The sequence below is a fragment of the Rhinoderma darwinii genome, chromosome 7, assembly GCF_050947455.1.
Source record: "Rhinoderma darwinii isolate aRhiDar2 chromosome 7, aRhiDar2.hap1, whole genome shotgun sequence".
NCBI classification, from domain to species: domain Eukaryota; kingdom Metazoa; phylum Chordata; class Amphibia; order Anura; family Rhinodermatidae; genus Rhinoderma; species Rhinoderma darwinii.
In genome coordinates, this window is record NC_134693.1 from 136,655,483 (window position 1) to 136,676,310 (window position 20,828).

Consider the following 20,828-nt stretch of genomic DNA (forward strand, 5'->3'; position numbering starts at 1 on the left):
GATTCAGGATCTGTGTTCCGGATGCAGCTGCATCCATCGCTCGGCACTCCGCAGGAGTGACAATAGAGCGACGAGTCATCGATCACGGTGAGACCGGATCAGAGGGTTTCTGCGTACAGGGGGCGGGACAGAAACACCCGTGATCCGCTGTCAAGTTCATGAGAGGTAACCATGGGTAACGTGTGTGTGTCCGGGGGAAGGGGGTGAGGAGCGGGCAGAACGAGAAGTGGGAGCGCGGTGTAGGGGGCGGGAGTGTAAACAGAGGAGGTCTGCGGAGTATAGAAAGTGTGATGGGTTCCGGGGACATAGAGAGGTAATACAGGGTTACACACTGGTTTTATGCTGAGGAGGGGGCACTGAGGAATTGGGTGAAGGGGGGAGACTGAGGAGGGGGCACAGAGGAGGCTATGGAAGGGGCACAGAGGAGGCTAAGGAGCGGGCACGTAGGGGGTACAGAAAAGACTGAGCTGAGAAGAGGGCTATAGTGGAGGGGGCACAAAGGAGGCGGCACGGAGGGGGCACAGGGGAGAATGAGGAGGGGGCACGGAGGAGGCTGAGGAGGGGGCACGGAGGAGGCTGAGAAGGGGGCACGGAGGAAGCCACTTTGGGTCTAAAGATTGAATATAGAAAAGCCTTATTTGGGGTTTGAGGGGGGGCACAGACAAAGCTGGTTTTAGCCTGAGGGGGGGGGGGGGGGCACAGAGGAGACAAATTCTGGGCTGAGGAGGGGGCACAGCGGAGGCAAACTTGGGGGTTAAGGATCGGCACAGAGAAGGCTGAGGAGGGGGTACAGAGGACGCTAAAGATATTTGGAGGATGAGGGTTTATGTTCATTTCTTAATGACTTGATCGTCTTGATGCTAAACCAGTCACCAATGGGTTAATTTCCCATCGTAACAAGTAACAAGTTCACAACCGTCACCGCAATTACAGCCACTTCTGATGGATTTCCTCATTCCTTGAGTTTAGGAAATCCTGCGGGAGGTTCTGAGAGTTTCATGATTACATTGTATCTTCTCTCTATATCGCTACAGTGCGGCTCTCCAGCGGGCTCCACTGAGATGAAAGTGAGACGCGAAGGTTCCCATTTCAAGGGGTTTCGAGATTAGAAAACAAAGGCTTACTTTTTTCAGAAACAGCGCCACTCTTGTCCGTGGGCTGTGTCTGGTATTGCAGTTCAGCCCCATTTGATCACAGCCCATAGGCTGGAGTCAAGCTGTTTCTGGAAAAAAAGCAAACCCTTTTAACTAGTCTCTTAAATGACAGCAAGCAGAGATCTTAAAATCCGTGAAGAATTGATACACAAACTTTATTATAGAATTGTATATAAATACACTTTTTATTTTGTTTTTCTGGGAAAGCTGAGTGACAACTACTCTGGCCACCAGAACAATCCCCTCAGGTTGTTACCCAAGTTTCTATGGGGGTGAAAGGCAAATCCGACTATTTATTCAGTTATATTTGCTATTCAGGAATATGGGAAAGCTGAGTGACCAGTAATATTGCAAGGATTACGCCTCCCACCAACGCTCTCCGACTACTGAGCAGTCTGACCCCCACCTTTCAGAGATAGGGGGGCACATCCTATCAATATACCCTTAAAATTAGTTAGGATACCCCTCTAATCATTATATAGTGAAAAGTTCTGCTGCTTTCTAATATATTTCATGTTTCAATAACTTACAATGTTTTCAAGATCCCTGCTTGCCATCAGTCAATAGAAACATTCTTGATTACATACAGCGGTTGGAAAAACTGTCCTGATCATGTGCTGACACACACAGCTGCAGGGCTCGTTACAATACAAATATGAATGGGGCCGTTTCTTTTAGCCTCTGAAGGGGCAGAATAATAATTTAGCCCACTGACAGCAAACAGAGATCTTAGAAATGGTGAGGAATTGATATGCAAAGCATGTTAGGGAGTTGCAGAACTTTTTTTATTAAATAAGGATTATAAATAATCCAAGCACGTGTGTTCTGAATTACCACTGCAGCTTTTGTTAAAAATTGTCCCCCAATTGCTTTTATTGGGGGCCACAGCATCCAGGTTTAGGCTTTGATTAAACATGTCCCCTCTCTAGAGATGGATATTTCTATACAGTGGGTATTACTTAGTTTTTAATGAATATTGTCCATGGAGCACAGACATGAGCGTTTAAAGCTGTGGAAGGACTGAATGTAGACAACCCCTCCTTGCACTTGCGGACTACTCCTCCTCTTTTAAAGGGGTTCTCCACTTTGGAAAACCCCTACTTGTTAGAAGGATTCCTGACAATAAACTGATCACAAATTCTCCCCCTGCTGAGACCCCCAGCGATCAGCTGTAATCTGGGATGGAAACCTGGCAGTAAGTGTTCAGTTCCCCTGCAGCGCCACCACAGGAGAAATGAAGCATTACACAGTGTCCATTCATATCAATGTGTTTTCTGCTCTCCACTCTGCCCAAGAGATGAGGATCCTGAACAGAGGACCCCCTCCACGCTCCTAATAGGGTGTATGAAAATGGGTTTTCTGAACTGGACAACGCCTCTAAGTAAATTGAATACCTCGTCACATGATCTATTGGGAGGGACATTTTTAGCCCTGGGGCTTGTGCTATGGTCCGTTTTTCTCTTGTAGCTGTGATTTTTATCTCCGCAGGAAGTCCTCTGACTCTCTCCGCTCATTCTTGCCCTTTGTCCCGCACAGATCACACTCAGGATGTTTTCGGAGATCCAGGACAGCTTTGTCACCAATGTCACCTCCTCGTCCTTCACTCCCTCATCATACGTGACATCAATGCAGCCAGCAACGTCTCCTGGCATCAGCGGCGCCAATGTTACTGTACCGCATGTGTGTCTGGTCATCCTGTATGAAGACATTAGAAGCTCCAGGTATGGGATTTACTTATATCCAGAATTATAACATTGATGCAATTTCCCACACATTCTAAACAGGAACATTTCCCTTAATATGACATTTATGAGGGTCTTCTGGGTCCAGTGCTGTTAAATTTAATATAGTCATGCAGTTTTGTGCTGAAAACAAGTGCCATATTATCTACATTTCTGGATTATTGAGTGTCGGATTAAAAAAATGTCACTGTACCTCAGCTAAACTTGCTAGTGGACTGTCTGACAACAAGCAGAATAATGAGGGCAGCTCTGGAGTATAATACAGGCTCTAACTCAGGATCAGTGCAGGATAAGTAATGTAATGTATGTACACAGTGACTCCACCAGCAGAATAGTGAGTGCAGCTCTGGAGTATAATACAGGATGTAACTCAGGATCAGTACAGGATAAGTAATGTATGTACACAGTGACTCCACCAGCAGAATAGTGAGTGCAGCTCTGGAGTATAATACAGGATATAACTCAGGATCAGTACAGGATAAGTAATGTAATGTATGTACAGTGTGACTCCACCAGCAGAATAGTGAGTGCAGCTCTGGAGTATAATACAGGATGTAACTCAGGATCAGTACAGTGTAAGTAATGTAAGGTATGTACACAGTCACTCCACCAGCAGAATAGTGAGTGCAGCTCTGGAGTATAATACAGGCTCTAACTCAGGATCAGTGCAGGATAAGTAATGTAATGTATGTACACAGTGACTCCACCAGCAGAATAGTGAGTGCAGCTCTGGAGTATAATACAGGATGTAACTCAGGATCAGTACAGTATATGTAATGTATGTACACAGTGACTCCACCAGCAGAATAGTGAGTGCAGCTCTGGAGTATAATACAGGATGTAACTCAGGATCAGTACAGGATAAGTAATGTAATGTATGTACACAGTGACTCCACCAGCAGAATAGTGAGTGCAGCTCTGGAGTATAATACAGGATGTAACTCAGGATCAGTATAGGATAAGTAATGTAATGTATGTACACAGTGACTCCACCAGCAGAATAGTGAGTGCAGCTCTGGAGTATAATACAGGATGTAACTCAGGATCAGTACAAGATAGGTAATGTAATGTATGTACACAGTGACTCCACCAGCAGAATAGTGAGTGCAGCTCTGGAGTATAATACAGGATGTAACTCAGGATCCGTACAGGATAAGTAATGTAATGTATATACACAGTGACTTCACCAGAAGAATAGTGAGTGCAGCTCTGGAGTATAATACAGGATGTAACTCCGGATCAGTACAGGATAAGTAATGTATGTAAACAGTGACTCCACCAGCAGAATAGTGAGTGCAGCTCTGGAGTATAATACAGGATGTAACTCGGGATCAATACAGGATAAGTAATGTAAGGCGGGATTCACACGACAGGGTGCCGCCCGAGCCCGAGTGCCGGCCGGTAAAATCGTCCATTTTGCCCGGCCGGTTTGCATAAAGTTTTGCATCCGTGCCGGGCCGGGCAGATCTGGACAGTGACATCAGTGGCAACTCCTGAAGGGGAATCCCCATGTGTTCGGGGATTCCGCTTCAGGAGTTTTCCCTGATGTCACGGCCCAGATATGGACAGAGACATCAAGCGCTCTGTCCAGGAGCGGAATCCCCGAAAACACGGGGATTCCGCTCCTTCAAGGAGTTAAAGTGGGGCTAGCACATAGCAGAGCGGGGAGATACCTCCCTGCTCTGCTATAGTGGCGTCGCTACAGTAGTAGCAGCAGCTGCAGCAGCAGCAGCTGCTAGCGGCGCCATCGAAGGTGTCGCCGGGCCAGGGCGCTTTTAAAACAAGCAGGGGAAGGGAGCCAGCGCAGCGCTCCCTCCACCTGCTGTACACCCCGGCCCTGCCACACAGTGTGCAGCGATGCCATTCGTCAGAACGGCATCAACTCCTCCTCCTCACATGCACTCTGCGCTGTGAGGAGGAGGAGATAGAGCGCAAGCGCCGGAAAACCCGGCCATCACTCGGGACACATCCCGGTGATGGCCGGGTATTACCCGGCCCCATAGACTTCTATGGGGGCCGGGTACCCGGCCGAAGATAGAGCATTTCCTATTTTTTGACGGCCGGTTTTCCAGGCCGGCAAAAAATCGGTCGTCTATTATTCCTAATGCAGCCGGGTGCCGGCCGATTTATGAACGGCCGGCATCCGGCCGGGAAACCCTGTCGTGGGAATGAGGCCTAATGTATGTACACAGTGACTCCACCAGCAGAATAGTGAGTACAGCTCTGCAGTATAATACAGGATATAACTCAGGATCAGTACAGGATAAGTAATATAATGTATGTACACAGTGACTCCACCAGCAGAATAGTGAGTGCAGCTCTGGAGTATAATACAGGATGTAACTCAGGATCAGTACAGGATAAGTAATGTCATGTATGTACACAGTGACTCCACCAGCAGAATAGTGAGTGCAGCTCTGGAGTATAATACAGGATGTAACTCAGGATCTGTACAGGATAAGTAATGTAATGTATGTACACAGTGACTCCACCAGCAGAATAGTGAGTGCAGCTCTGGAGTATAATACAGGATATAACTCAGCATCAGTACAGGATAAGTAATGTAATGTATGTACACAGTGACTCCACCAGCAGAATAGTGAGTGCAGCTCTGGAGTATAATACAGGATATAACTCAGGATCAGTACAGGATAAGTAATGTAATGTATGTACACAGTGACTCCACCAGCAGAATAGTGAGTGCAGCTCTGGAGTATAATACAGGATATAACTCAGGATCAGTACAGGATAAGTAATGTATGTACACAGTGACTCCACCAGCAGAATAGTGAGTGCAGCTCTGGAGTATAATACAGGATGTAACTCAGGATCAGTACAGGATAAGTAATGTAATGTAAGTACACAGTGACTCCACCAGCAGAATAGTGAGTGCAGCTCTGGAGTATAATACAGGATGTAACTCAGGATCAGTACAGGATAAGTAATGTAATGTATGTACACAGTGACTCCACCAGCAGAATAGTGAGTGCAGCTCTGGAGTATAATACAGGATGTAACTCAGGATCAGTACAGGATAAGTAATGTAATGTATGTACACAGTGACTCCACCAGCAGAATAGTGAGTGCAGCTTGTTATTAATGTTATTGTTGTAAACATTGACAACTTGTCCTCCTCTCAGGGTGAGATATTGGGACCTCTTGCTTTTAATTCCCAATGTCGTCTTCTTCATGTTCCTGCTGTGGAAGTTGCCCTCCGCCAGAGCGAAAATTAGAGTCACATCAAGTCCGATCTTCACCACTTTCTACATCCTCGTAAGTCTGCCCTTTTTATTTTATTTTCTGTGAGATCAGATTAACCCACTAACGGTGTTCTCCTATTCGATCAATCTCTACTTGTTACAAGGGTCCCTTGACAATAAGCAGATCATAAAGTGTCCCCCTGCTGAGACCCCCAGTGATCAGCTGTAATCTGTGTGGAAACCTGGCAGTAAATGTTCAGTTTCCCTGCAGCGCCACCACAGGGGAAATGAAGTATTACACAGTGTCCATTCATATCAATGTGTTGTCTGTGTAATACAGGACAGGTCCTCCGGAGAGAGAGATATCCTATGTAACTGCTGTCTACTCTGCACAAGAGATGAGGATCCTGAACTGAGGACCCCCCAATATTAACCCAGAATTCCCTAATAGGGTGTATGACAATTTTATTTTTATTTTTTTTACTTTTCCACGACCTGACAACTAATGACCTATCCACAGGATAGGTGATTGGTGCGGGTCCGACACCCAGCCCCCCAACCGAGCAGCTGCCTCCCGGCATCGGATGTTTTCAATGGTATGCAGTAGTTGGAGCCGGAAGCAGATGGCTTCCGACTACTGCATATTGGCCATTTTGCAGAACTTCAGCTCTGCTCCTATTCATTTGAATACAGTACTGCTGCTCGGCCGCTATTCCGGAGCCATCCGCTTCCGGCATGGACTTCCGGTGCCCAGAGGCAGCCGGAGCAGCTGATCGGTATGGGGTCCTGGTGTCGAACCCCCACTGATCATATACCGATGACCTATCTGGTGGATAGGTCATCAGTTGTCCGGTCGTGGAAAACCCCTTTAACATTTAAAAGTAGATACAAAAGCCTAGTTCTGTGCTGAGTTATTGCCAACAGCACGCAACCCCCAATATCTGTATTTTCTTTTCATTCTTCTCTATCACCTCCCAGTTTATGCAATGACCGGGCACCATCTTGCTGCTCCCTTCGCTGCACTATGAGCAGGTCTTTTTGATGCACAGAATAACTATCAGGGACCACAGCTATTGTGTTTATTACATGAGTAGGCAGAGTAGTCACCGATACAGGAAGTGCTACCGGTGATTGACAGCTAGGGGGAATGAGGCATCAGAGAAAAATGCACAGCAGCCGGAGGTTGGACTCAAAAATAAATCTGTCTTCAGTACACTCATAAGCTCCCCCTAGTGGTAGCTTCAGCCGGATAGAACTTTTTGACTTTATAAAGGGAGTTCTATACATATGTTCATAGGTCTTAAAATTAATCTGCTGAGAATTTTGGACCTTTTTTGTTCTTATTTTTGTTGCAGGTCTTTGTCGTGGCCCTTGTGGGGATCGCCCGAGCGATTGTGTCCATGACGGTCAGTTCATCCAGTGCGGCTACTGTCACAGACAAGGTAAGATCCTGTTCTTAGCAAGCCATGCCGCCAATTACATCTGTGTGTGTGTCTATGGTGCTGTGGAGATAAGGCCATGTCGTCCTGGATGGTTCCCACTGTTTTCTCTTTTTTGTTTTCTTAGGTTTTGTGGGAAATCACCAGGTTTTTCCTGCTGGCCATAGAACTGAGTGTTATCATCCTGGGTATTGCTTTCGGTGAGTGACTTTTTGGTTTGTTATAACACCTTATCCCCCTCTTGACATAATAGTATGTTCAGGAAGGGAGGTAGTTTCCGCGCCTTCATGTACTTTGCGTCATGGTAATCGCACAGACATTGCCATTGTGCCACTCCAGTCACTGGAGGGAGCACAGCCGGAATACACACGCTCGCTGTTGTACTTTAACCTTGTTCTATGTGATAATCTCGTCCTATTTTGCAGGTCATCTTGAAAGTAAATCCAGTGTAAAGCGGGTGCTGGCGATCACGGCCGTGCTCTCACTGGGTTACTCTGTAACGCAGGTAAATTATTCAGAAGTTTTATGTTTTTGTAGGTGAATCAATAGTGAGAATTCTCTCCTGAAATGTTATTTTTTCTCATTCAGAAGTCAATTAATTTGTCTTGACTTGAACAATTCCCCCAAGTAATACAAACATAGTCCTATAAATATAAAGTATTATTGGTCTTATTTTTCTTTATTTAGGGGACTCTGGAAATCCTTTACCCAGACGCCCATCTGTCAGCGGAGGACTTTAACATCTATGGACATGGCGGCAGGCACTTCTGGCTCGCTAGCTCCTGCTTTTTCTTCCTGGTAAGATCGTCCATAATGGTGTAATATTGTCTACCCTTTTAAGGGGTTTCTCCTTTTGGGCATCCCCTTTATATATTCCCTGCACCCTTTATTAGCCAGAGTAGAGAGGATTTCCGGCATCTGTGTATTATTGATTTCAGTGGACAAGCGATCCCCCCAGTGGTAACGGCAGATCACATGTGGTCCCTGCAGCAGGTCCCCCTTAATCACTGAGTCACCAGTGTGCCCGCTTATGAAAAGGAGTCATCCATCTACTGTAACCATCAGTGATCATCTGCTAATATCAGGGGAAGCTGCGGGCAGCAACACATTTCAGTGTGTATTGCATGGTGCCCATTCAAATGAATATGTGACCATGTAATACATGGTCGTGCTAATTCGTCCAGAGTAGGAGTCTCTTGGAGGCTCACTATGACCGTCTGATATTCCAGCACTCATCAGATCCCATTAAAGGGGTTGTACAAGATTAGAAAAGCATGGCTGCTTTCTTTGAGAAACAGCGCCACAATTGTCCATGGGTTGCGTCTGGTATTGCGGCTGAGCTCTGTCAAAGTGAATCGAGCCGCGATGCAATACCACGCACAATCTTTGGACAGGTGTGGCGCTGTTTTTGGAAGAAAGCAGCCATGTTTTTTCTAATCCTGTACAACCCCTTTAATTCAGGTGTAGATGGATTTTGCTGTATAGTATTTGGATAGTTTTTAGCACCATAATTGTAGACATAAAAGTAAGTGGGTTAAGAATCTGGGTGAATATTTATTTTTATTTTTTGGGGGGGGGGGGGGGTGGGCTCTCATGTAAGTCTTATGGGGTTTTGCTTCCTTAGAATTGTCTATCACATCTGTTCATATTTAGCATTCTCTTCTGTCCTTTCTCGTCTCTAGGTTTATACATTGGTTTCCATACTCCCCAAAACTCCACTGAAAGACCGGATCTCTCTACCATGTGAGTGAAGGGCATGAGCCCATCTGTACGTGAAGTCCATATTCCGGGTCCATAATGCCCATGACTGTATACGTGGTGGACTAACTCTGCTGTATATCTGATCTAAGCTTCCTCTATTATGTGTCCGTAACCCGTATCAAAAGCTCAGATCCCAAAATTTGATTTTCGGGTTTGCATAGTCCATGAACCACATAAGAGGTTGAGCCATTGTATAGGCCAGTGTTCCCCAACCAGTAACCTCCTGGCCTCTAGCTGTTGGTAGCTATAGATAATTATATACGGCAAAGACACCGGGAATGTAACAGCTTGTGTATATATATATATCTATATATCCATCCCCTGTCGGGATAGATTTCACTATCACATGATATTAACCTTTCTGCCTATGTATTCTGGGGTGTCTCCTGCAGCAAGGAAGAGTTTTTATGTGTACGCCATAATCCTGGCTGTGCTGAATTTGGTGCAAGGAATAGGAAGCGCCCTGCTGTGTGCGGAAATCATTAATGGGCTGTGGTGAGTAAAGTTCTACAAAGTGCAGCTTTTTATTACCATTCTTGACCAGCGTCTTTATTAGTACTTTTCTGTGCGTTCAGTGCTTTTGATATGGACGGAAATATGACAACCTGCAGCCAAGAAGATTGTGGTAACGGCAGGAGAGGAGTGTTCTGATCTAGTGGGGGGCAGTGACCTGACCACTCGTGATGATGTTAGTGAGGACGGGGCTGTATGTGACAGAGGCAGTGTCCTAATGTCAGGAGGGGAATAGGTACAGGTGGGAGGTCGCAGACTGAAAGATACATTGTGGACGGAGCACGGTCCCCAGCTGCACAGAGTATTTCAGTATAGGAGTGCGGGGAGCAGTAACCTGTCCACTCATTAGTGGAGATGAGGCTGCAGGTGACAGGGGCAGTGTCATGCTGTGAGGAGGGGAATAGAGGCAAGTGGGAGATCACAGACTGAAAGATACATAGTGGACGGAGCATGGTCCCCAGCTGCACAGAGTATTTCAGTAGAGGAGTGGGGGGAGCAGTAACCTGGCCACTCATTAGTGGAGTCGGGGCTGCAAGTCACGCTGTGAGGAGGGGATTGGAGACAAATGGGAGGTTAGAGACAGTTCTATAGTGGAAGAAGCAGGGTCCCCAGCAGCGCAGAGTATTTCAGGGAGTGATTGCTGATTGAGTGGGTAGCAGTGGCCTGTTTTCTCTTGATGATGTTAGTGAGGACAGGGCTGCATGGAAGTGTCATGTAAGGAAGGTCGGTGACAAAAAGTGGAAAGATCATGGGGTTAGGATGTAATGATACAAGGGTCAAGTGAATGGAACAAGATCAGATGGTGATGTCAAATCCAGTTCATACCCTGAAATATAGATGGCTACATTTTTCGATTTTGTATGTTATAACAAATGGTTAATTCCACGTTATTTTTAGCAGTCCGGTATCGGGATAGCACCGGTTGAGCACATTCATCAGGCAAATATTACTTGACACCCCGTCATCAGATTCTCAGCCACCCTGCAAATGAAAATGTACGAGACTGAGACTGTGGGAGCAAAAATAATCTGATGATGAATTCAACTCTAACCCGTCAGAACATTTATTCCAAATTACAGAACAAATACGAAAGAAATACCCACAGAAAGTAGATAATACATGGAATATTTTCTGCATCTGGGACTGGTGATAGCGTTGCAGAATAATATACATGGTAATGGGTATGTAGATATTTGCAACCATATTTTTATTGTCGTGATGCATGTAAAAAAAAAAAGTAAGCAACTTTGCAAAAAGTCTTGGTTAAAAAATAAAAAAAACAGTTTAATATATGCAGACCTATATGTCTCCATGGTAACAGACTACAAACAAATCATGTGTAGTCTAATTCTGCAGTCCTGTATTACTCTTTTCCATCTGCCTCTTCTCTACGGTATGTCGGTTACCAAGAAGAGAGAACACAGAGGCAGTGGAGTAACACATGACTGCGGGATCAGACTACACATGGTTTGTTTGTAGTCTGTTACCATGGGGACCATAGGAGCTGTATACACAGAACGGTTGGAGATATTTAATGAAAACTATATACAAAGTTGCTTTTTTTGTATTTTAGATGCATCAGAGCAATAGAAAAAATTGCAAAACTATCTCTTGGGATCCTTGGGTTGTCCATTTATTTATTTATTTAAGAGACATGACTGTTGTTACTTACCAGCGCATCTCTTTATTCCTCAGCCTCGTCGACATCACCACGTTTTTATACTTCAGCCTGTTTGCTCCTCTCATGTATGTGGCATTCCTGAAAAGCTTTTTTGGGTGAGTATTTAAATAAGACTTATAAATGGACAATAATCACTACGTGTAGACTCCGTTCATGCTAGAAAATCAAAACTGGCGACCAGCACAGGATTTTGGACCAGACCCACAACATAATGGCAGCGCTCTTCTAGCATTGCTGGTATAATGCACACTGCTGGCACCAATGCTAAGGGGGTATTCTTGGCACTATTGTTTATGAGGGCGCACTACTGGCACTATTGTTTATGGGAGCACACTGCTGGCATGATCGTTTTGGGGCACACTGTTGGCACTATTGTTTGAGGGCACACTGTTGGCACTATTGTTTGAGGGCACACTGTTGGCACTTTCTTATGGGGCCACACTGCTGGAACTATTGTTTATGGGGGTACACTGCTGGCACTTTATGGGGGCACTTCTGGCACTATTATTTATGGGGGCACACTACTTGCACTATTGTTTATGGGGCACTCTGCTGGCACTATTGTATATGGGGGCACTCTGCAGGCACTATGAGGGCACGCTGCTGGCACTATTGTTTATGGGGCATTCTTGGCACTTGTGATTATATGGGCACACTGCTGGCATGATTGTTTATGGGGCACGCTGCTGGCACTTGTTTATGGGGGCACACTGCTGGCACTATTGTATATGGGGGAACTCTGCTGGCACTATTAATGGGATCTCCTATACGGCTGTTAATGGGGCAATTTAGCTATTATTGGGGTTCACACAGTGTCTCAGATTTCCCTGTTACAGGCCGTTTTATATCTGACTCTTAAAAGGCTTGTCTCATCACATACAACCCCTGCTCCTGACACCCCAAGGAAAGCCTTGGCCAATCAGACATTTCCCCTGCGTCGCCCACTGCTGGGGTAATGTAGTATTACATGGCGGCCATTCCGATGTAATAAATGGATGGCTTGTGCCTGCCAGAATACGGGACCCTTTTACGGAATGACTCCATTCTCGCTCGTGGAGGGAAGTGGCGGACCATAGGCTCTAATATGCTATGATCAGCTTCGATTTGTGTTCGAAACCCATAAGCGTCAGAAACCACGATCTCACTTTTACTGTTCTTAAAAATTGATTTGACATCAGGAGGTGCTGGAGGACCTTTTATTTACTATTACGCGGACAGGGGTTCTCTTCATGAGACAACTTTCTTTTAACCTTTTAGAGGTGGCGTCTATGTTTGGATGTAATGACGGTTTCTCTTTGTACATGGTATCCTGGTGCTTCGAGGTGGACGTAATAATTCTTTGTCCTAATCCCTGTTCAGTCCCTTTCTCCATTACTGATGTCTCCTTTATTCCAGATCCGAGCCCAAGATTCTTTTCTCCTACAAATCCCAAGTGGACGAGCCGGACGACACAGACGTCCACCTCCCGCATCCCTATGCCGTGGCAAAGAAAGAGGGCACAGACTCTGGATTTTACTCCAACACTCAGATCGACACGGCCGCTTATCTAGACGACGTGGCCTCCATGCCGCACGTTGGGAGCATTAACAGCATTGACAGCGACCGCTGGAAAGCGATAAACGCCTAAGTCTCCGCTCTTGGTAGAGTCACTCAACATCTCACAGAGGTGCTGCCCAAATAACCTCTATTCTCTGGGTTTACAGTTGTTGGTAAAAGATGCAAAAAGTTCCTACGAATACAAATCTCTGTAAAAAAAAAATAATTTTTTTTCCTTCTCTATGAACAACGCTCTTTTGCCGAATCTCACATGGAAATCAGACCGATCATACCCGAGACCTCTAATGCTGCTAAGCTCTTGCAATCTTTCAGTCGGAGGAGGGAACGTCGCTGACCCAGGACCCGTGTGCCAATGTCAGCCTTGAGGGTGATTGTGGAGGCCGGCATGGCACAGATTTTGAATGAGTGGCGATCATCCGTACAGACGTGATCAGTGCCGCCTCCCTTCAATGAATGCTGGTCTCTCCGACTAGCTGGGACCTTGCCTGCATCGGCTTCCCTGGCCTTTCCCGTTTTCAGTACGCAGCGCCGAATGCACACATGGTTCATACAATATCTGTGGTACCTGTGGCAGAGAAGACCCTAACATGTGCCAGGCTATACAGAGTATATCTCATGGCATTGAATCCGCTTTTTAGGAAAGAGTACACCGGCAGCTGACGACTCCGCGGCTGTTGTCATCCAAAGCAAGAAACACTTGACTATTGATGACCTTGGATTTTCAGGTTGAAGTAGGGACATACCTGGAGATTGTTCCTCTTTGAATTGGCAGAAAAAAAGTTTGACCTAAATAAAGCTCAGTCATTGTACAATGAAAAGTTCTAAAACTTTCTAATATACATTGTGCTTTTATTCCACACCGTTTCCTAGATATCGGATTGCCGGCAGTGAATAGAAACTTTCTTGTCTATATTCAGAGGAGGAAAAGCCGTGCTGATCACGTCCAACAGATGCAGGGTTCATTACAAATGATCACATGTCCCTCCCTCTTGTAAAGATACCGGTCTTAGTTGGACATGATCAGGACAGGTTTTTAGTCTTAGAATGTTCTCATTCACTGACAGCAAGCAGCCATCCTGATCACAGTGAAATATTGGAACACAAAGTATATTAGAAAGTTTCAGAACGTTTCATTAGACAATGATTAGGTTTTATTTAAATAAAAATGGACAATCCCTTTAAATTATTTACTTCTAAAAAATATTTTAGAACAGTTATTCCCATAACATAAAAAGAGACCTTGATTTGTCCTCTTTTAGATGTTAAAAAAAAAAATCTTTTTAGACTTCTCTTAGTTTATATGTATTCTAGGAAAGCTGGGTGACAGCCAATATGGCCGATATAAATGTCACCCAGCTTTCCTAAAGCCCTGAATGGCAAATGTGTCCTGTTACGAAGTGATGCACCTGCCACTCAGGCTTTCCTCCTTTACCCTGCAGACACCATTTCCGGCAGACTGTATTGTGATGATGTGCTGGTGACGGGCTGTTGTGATGTCAAATGGTCTGCTGGGCAGCGCACATGATAAGAGTACAGGCTGCCGTAAATGGTGCAATGATATTTCTGATTATTTATGCTTCTTCCCCCGGTGATGTCCCTACTTTAATAGGAGGCTGAATATAGGTCAAACTGCCCTCATTCAATCCCACTGACCACCTAGTAATGTGTATTCTTAATATGGCAGTAAAGAAAGGCTGTTTCGCCGATAAACATTGCTGATCTACCTGCCGCTACTGCTGTCAGCTTATATTAGATTATTGTCTATAAATAGTGTAGAAAATTATTTTTGACTTGGCCGTACTGCTGATTTTTATTTTCTTAAGGCCCTGGAATATCATGATGTTATTTTATTGGTGTTTTTTTATTATATATATATATATATATGCCTTTATCAATCATTTATTGTAATATGTCTCACAGCCTGTTCACCTTAAAATACCATTAGCGTTTAATCTACATAAAAAGTTGGGTCACTGTGTACATACATTACATTACTTATCCTGTACTGATCCTGAGTTACATCCTGTATTATACTCCAGAGCTGCACTCACTATTCTGCTGGTGGAGTCCCTGTGTACATACATTACTTATCCTGTACTGATCCTGAGTTACATCCTGTATTATACTCCAGAGCTGCACTCACTATTCTGCTGGTGGAGTCCCTGTGTACATACATTACATTACTTATCCTGTACTGATCCTGAGTTACATCCTGTATTATACTCCAGAGCTGCACTCACTATTCTGCTGGTGGAGTCACTGTGTACATACATTACTTATCCTGTACTGATCCTGAGTTACATCCTGTATTATACTCCAGAGCTGCACTCACTATTCTGCTGGTGGAGTCACTGTGTACATACATTACATTACTTATCCTGTACTGATCCTGAGTTACATGCTGTATTATACTCCAGAGCTGCACTCACTATTCTGCTGGTGGTGTCACTGTGTACATACATTACATTACTTATCCTGTACTGATCCTGAGTTACATCCACTTATTATACTCCAGAGCTGCACTCACAATTCTGCCGGTGGAGTCACTGTGTATATACATTACTTATCCTATACTGATCCTGCCTGAGTTACATCCTGTATTATACTCCAGAGCTGCACTCACTATTCTGCTGGTGGAGTCACTGTGTACATACATCATACATTACTTATCCTGTACTGATCCTGAGTTATATCCTGTATTATACTCCAGAGCTGCACTCACTATTCTGCTGGTGTAGTCACTGTGTACATATATTACATTACTTATCCTGTACTGATCCTGAGTTACATCCTGTATTATACTCCAGAGCTGCACTCACTATTCTGCTGGTGGAGTCACTGTGTACATACATTACATTACTTATCCTGTACTGATCCTGAGTTACATCCTGTATTATACTCCAGAGCTGCACTCACTATTCTGCTGGTGGAGTCACTGTGTACATACATTACATATACTGTACTGATCCTGAGTTACATCCTGTATTATACTCCAGAGCTGCACTCACTATTCTGCTGGTGTAGTCACTGTGTACATACATTACATTACTTATCCTGTACTGATCCTGAGTTACATCCTGTATTATACTCCAGAGCTGCACTCACTATTCTGCTGGTGGAGTCACTGTGTACATATATTACATTACTTATCCTGCACTGATCCGGAGTTACATCCTGTATTATACTCCAGAGCTGCACTCACTATTCTGCTGGTGAAGTCACTGTGTACATACATTACATTACTTATCCTGTACTGATCCTGAGTTACATCCTGTATTATACTCCAGAGCTGCACTCACTATTCTGCTGGTGGAGTCAGTGTGTACATACATTACATTACTTATCCTGTACTGATCCTGAGTTACATCCTGTATTATACTCCAGAGCTGCACTCACTATTCTGCTGGTGGGGTCACTGTGAACATACATTACATTGCTGATCCCAGGTTGCATCCTGTGTTATACTCCAGATCAGCACTCACTATTTTGCAGGCTTCAGAGCTGAAATCTTCCAACATCACCTGCTTGTTCAGTGTCCGTAGTGAACTTGTTCTTTTGATTTGAATTTTGAGAAACATCCTCTTTACACCAACTCTGTACAATAATCTGATGTAGAAAAAATACGAACTGTCACCTGCATCTCAGGAGCGCTTCTACGCTCTGTGTTTCTGTCCACCTACTTGCTGACTGTTTTCAATAAAAAAGCAACCAATAAAAAAGTAAGCGCAATTCTGGAATGTAGTATCAGCTGTAAGTTGGAATCAGTACAAGATAAGTTACAAAGCTACTCAACTTTTTATGTAGATTAATACTATAGGTAACCTTTAAAAAAGGACATTTCAGTTTTTTCTCAACCACACGGATTGACGGGAGTATGGATCGGTCATCATTCGTTTCCATATTGAGGGTAGTAGTATTCTGCATATCTGTATATAATGTCTTTGTGTTAGGACAATCAATATCCCTTATTACATTCATCATTGATAGGGTCATTTTATGTGGGTACAAGGGGCTTCCAGTATAAAACTGCTTCTGAGCCCTATATACAGTAGACAGGTGCCTGTATAGAGGGAGATCCCAAAATCATGTGAATTTCAGCGCTTGTAGATTCCGAACGCAAATCCTGTCATCGCTGCAAAGTTTACGGTTGCCTTGGTATATAAGGAACTTAAAGGGGTACTCTGTATTCAGAAACTTTTCAGCAATGGGGTTTGGTGTCTTTTATAAATAAAGTTCAATCGTATAATGAAAAGTTTTGCAACTTTCTAATCTACTTTGGAGAGAATATTCTGGCGAAAAAAAGTAGCACATTTTGGCGTATGGCTATTTTGTGAAAAACGTTGGGACTTTTAACGCCGTACTTGACACTTTATAAAAAAAAGTGGGCGTGGTCACCAGCAGCCAAAAAAATGACCATGATTTACGCCAGTGAATGGAGTAAATTATGGCGCAAATCGACACCAGTTATGAGATTTCGCTTTCATGTACCGCCTAATAAATGAGGTGCATTTTATTCTTACTATAATTATGTTAAGACCGGCGTATGAAATGCCAATCTTAATAAATTCTCCCCCTTGTGTTTCAATTCCTCACCATTTTCAAGATCTCTGCATGCTATCAGTGAATGTGAACCTTTACTTTCAGAGGCCATTCCTAGTGGTATTCACCGAGCTGCAGTTTGTTACAGTGTATCAGAAATCCTCTGGGAACTAAACACAGCTGTAGGATAAATCAGTTTCATGTCCCGGACTTCAGGCTGTTCAGGCTTTATCTACGCTAATACATTGCAACTAACCCATCAGCTGTGTGAGCAGGACTATTTTTCAGCCTATGCGTGTAAACAATAATGTTTCCTTTCACTGACCACCAGCAGAGATTTTGGATAGGGTGATTAATTGAAACACCAGGTATATTTGAAGGAAACAGAACTTTTCATTATACAATGGCTAGGCGTTATTTACAATAGACTGGACCGGCCCTTTAACAATACAGATTAAGGCTCTGTTCACATCTGTGTCGTGGATTTCATTACTACCCATCGTATAAATGGAATCCATCGTATCGTAGAACCGATTCCACCGGCGCCCGTCTGACCCTATTGACATATAATGGGTTCATCTGTAGTATCAGCGGTTTCCACAGGGAAAAATAACGCGGTTCTTCCGATCAAATCTGACAAAATTCTTCCTGTCAAATCTGACAAAATCTGCTGTGGAGGCTCCGATACAGATGTTAACATAGCCTTGTGACTGCATCTAAGCTGCTTTTTGCTGCTCTGCTGTCAGTCACTTAAGACAGACTGGTTGCTAGGGATACACTGCCTAACAACTATTGTCAATGTGCTTGTCAGGCAGCAAGTCCCTAGCAACCAGTCTGGTACTCAGATCCTTAGCTTTAGACTGAGCTGAGGCTAGAAAGACTCGGCAGATCACACATCTCACTATCTCCTACTGCCATAGTGATCATTTAGGGTCCATGTTACGGCTGCAGGACCTAGACACCCCCCCCCCCCTGTGGTTCAAGTGAACCGAACTTAAATCAACATTGAATCCTTTGGCGATCGAAGATCAGGTCACATGGCGTCTGGGTCTTGCGGTCATGTTATGGACCCTAATATGAGGTCTTTGAAGGAGAACCTCTTTAAGTTGCAGTATTGAAGGCAATGACGTTATAGAAGTACAGATACCATAATAACTATATACAATCCGTGGTCTCCAACCTGTGGCTCTCCAGCAGTTACAAGACTACAACCCCCAGCATACCCTGACCGTCTGAGCATGCCGGCAGTTGTAGTTTCGCAGCAGCTGGAGAGGCCCCGGGTTCAAGACCAAACTTTAAGCACTTATGTGAAATCTATTTTTGAAATGCTGTATTTTTATGTTCGTTTTGTAATAAGGACACGAACGTGTTATCTCCGGCGCCTCCGGTCAGGCGTAAAATGATATTACAGGTGAAAATCTGAAGTCATTTCCATGTAAAGCCGTAGTCTGCAGCCATTGGATCTCTAGCTGTTGGGAAATTACAACTCCCAGCATGACATTCATGTTAGGAGTTTTAGTTTCCCGGAGGTTGCAGACTCCATATTTTTGTATACCCCAGTAACAAAGTTTTGTGTGACTATAATTAGTGGTTTACCGATTCCCTGATTAATCTCTCCAGTGCCTGATTTAAAGCCACGGGCCAATGATCGGGCAAACCGACATGATGGAAATGCATAGTGTGATTGTAGTAACGATCGCTCGTCCCCACACATTACCGATCATAGCGCCTTGTTAAAGGAGCCAAAGAGCGCCGATCAACGATTTGTGTCGTTGATCGGCGCTCGTTTTTACGGCCTGAATTGGCTGGTGTAAAAGGTCCCTTAGGCCTCTCACACACGGACGTGTTTGGTCCGTGATATACGGTCCGTACGTCGGCCGCATTTCCCGGACCGAACACACTGCAGGGAGCCGGGCTCCGAGCCTCATAGTTATCTATGACGCTAGGAGTCCCTGCCTCGCTGGGGACAAGTGTCCCGTACTGTAGTTGTGTTTTCAGTAGGGGACAGTAGTAGAGGTGAGTCGATTGGATCTGTCCGCCATTACGATGCATCCGCCAAATTAATTGGATTAGATTGTGGTTTCCTTTTGGCCAATCAAAACCAATAATCATTGATCTTTCTTTGTATTCTACGGCCCATTGGGCAATCCCACGGACTCCTCTCTTTTTATGAGACTCCGAGGCTCTATACATGGAGTTCAAATTGGCGTAAAGCTGCCATGTTTTTCTTTGTCCCAAATTTTAAACGCACTTACCGCCAGGGTATGTCCGGACAGACCAGTGTGACTTATTAGAAGGCCCCGGTCTTGCGATACATTTACATTCGCCCGCTCAATGTCACAATTTTTTTTTCCATTTGTAAATTTGTCTTGCATGTGAATGTGCCGCTATATAAGACGTCAGTCACCCCCCCCCACTATCAGCTCATCTGTATCCAGGGATGGGAACCACCGACGTGGGGTCATTCTACTTGTATTTTGGGTTTCATCTTCCCAATCACGTCGCTTATTTTGTAGGATTGACGTAATTCTCATCCATTAGGCCGCACGGGGTCGCGTGTCCTGAATCCTTCCCGGCTCATTCGCTGTCTGTGCACCACACGCGTTTCTTTGCTTTTTCCTGAGGCTTATGAGAGAATCTATTGATGTGACTGTAAATATGAAGATACTTTATGAAATGTAAATATTATATTTTTATGGTTGTAAAAGATTAAAAAATAAATAAAGCTGCTTTGATGAAACATAAGACTTATTATTATTATTTTTTTATTGTTTTTAACCCCTTAATGACCAGCCATTTTTTAAATTTTTTCATCGTCTCATTCAAAGAGCTCTAACCTTTTTATTTTTGTGTCGACATAGCTGTATAAGGTCTTGTTTTTTGCAGGACAAGTTGTAATTTTTAATAGCACCATTTTGGGGTACATAGAATTTATTTATAAACTTTTTTTTGGGGGGGGGGGGATTAGAAAAAAAACCAGCAATTTCGCCACACTTTTAGCGTCCTAAATGTATGCCGTTTACCGTGTGGTATAAATAACACAATAACTTTATTCAGCGGGTTGTTACGACTGCAACGATACCAAATTTGTATAGATTTTGTATGTTTTCCTACTTTTACACAGTGAAAACACTTTTCAAAATTATTTGTTTTTGTGTCTCCATATTTGAAGAGCCGTAACGTTTTTATTTTGTCGCCGATGCAATTGTAGGAGGGCTTTTTTTTTTTGCGGGACGTCTTAT

General features: G+C 44.1%; 1 protein-coding gene across 1 annotated transcript; it reads left to right on the forward strand.

Moving 5' to 3' along the window:
* TPRA1 (transmembrane protein adipocyte associated 1) lies at positions 1 to 20,331 on the forward strand. Its single transcript, XM_075831795.1, has 11 exons — positions 1 to 165; positions 2,691 to 2,875; positions 6,037 to 6,169; positions 7,452 to 7,538; positions 7,663 to 7,735; positions 7,961 to 8,040; positions 8,223 to 8,333; positions 9,218 to 9,278; positions 9,689 to 9,791; positions 11,505 to 11,585; positions 12,886 to 20,331. Exons 2-11 carry the CDS (start codon positions 2,703 to 2,705, stop codon positions 13,115 to 13,117), a joined length of 1,134 nt encoding a protein of 377 aa, XP_075687910.1. The 5' UTR covers positions 1 to 165; positions 2,691 to 2,702; the 3' UTR covers positions 13,118 to 20,331.
* Positions 20,332 to 20,828: the final 497 nt, after the last annotated feature.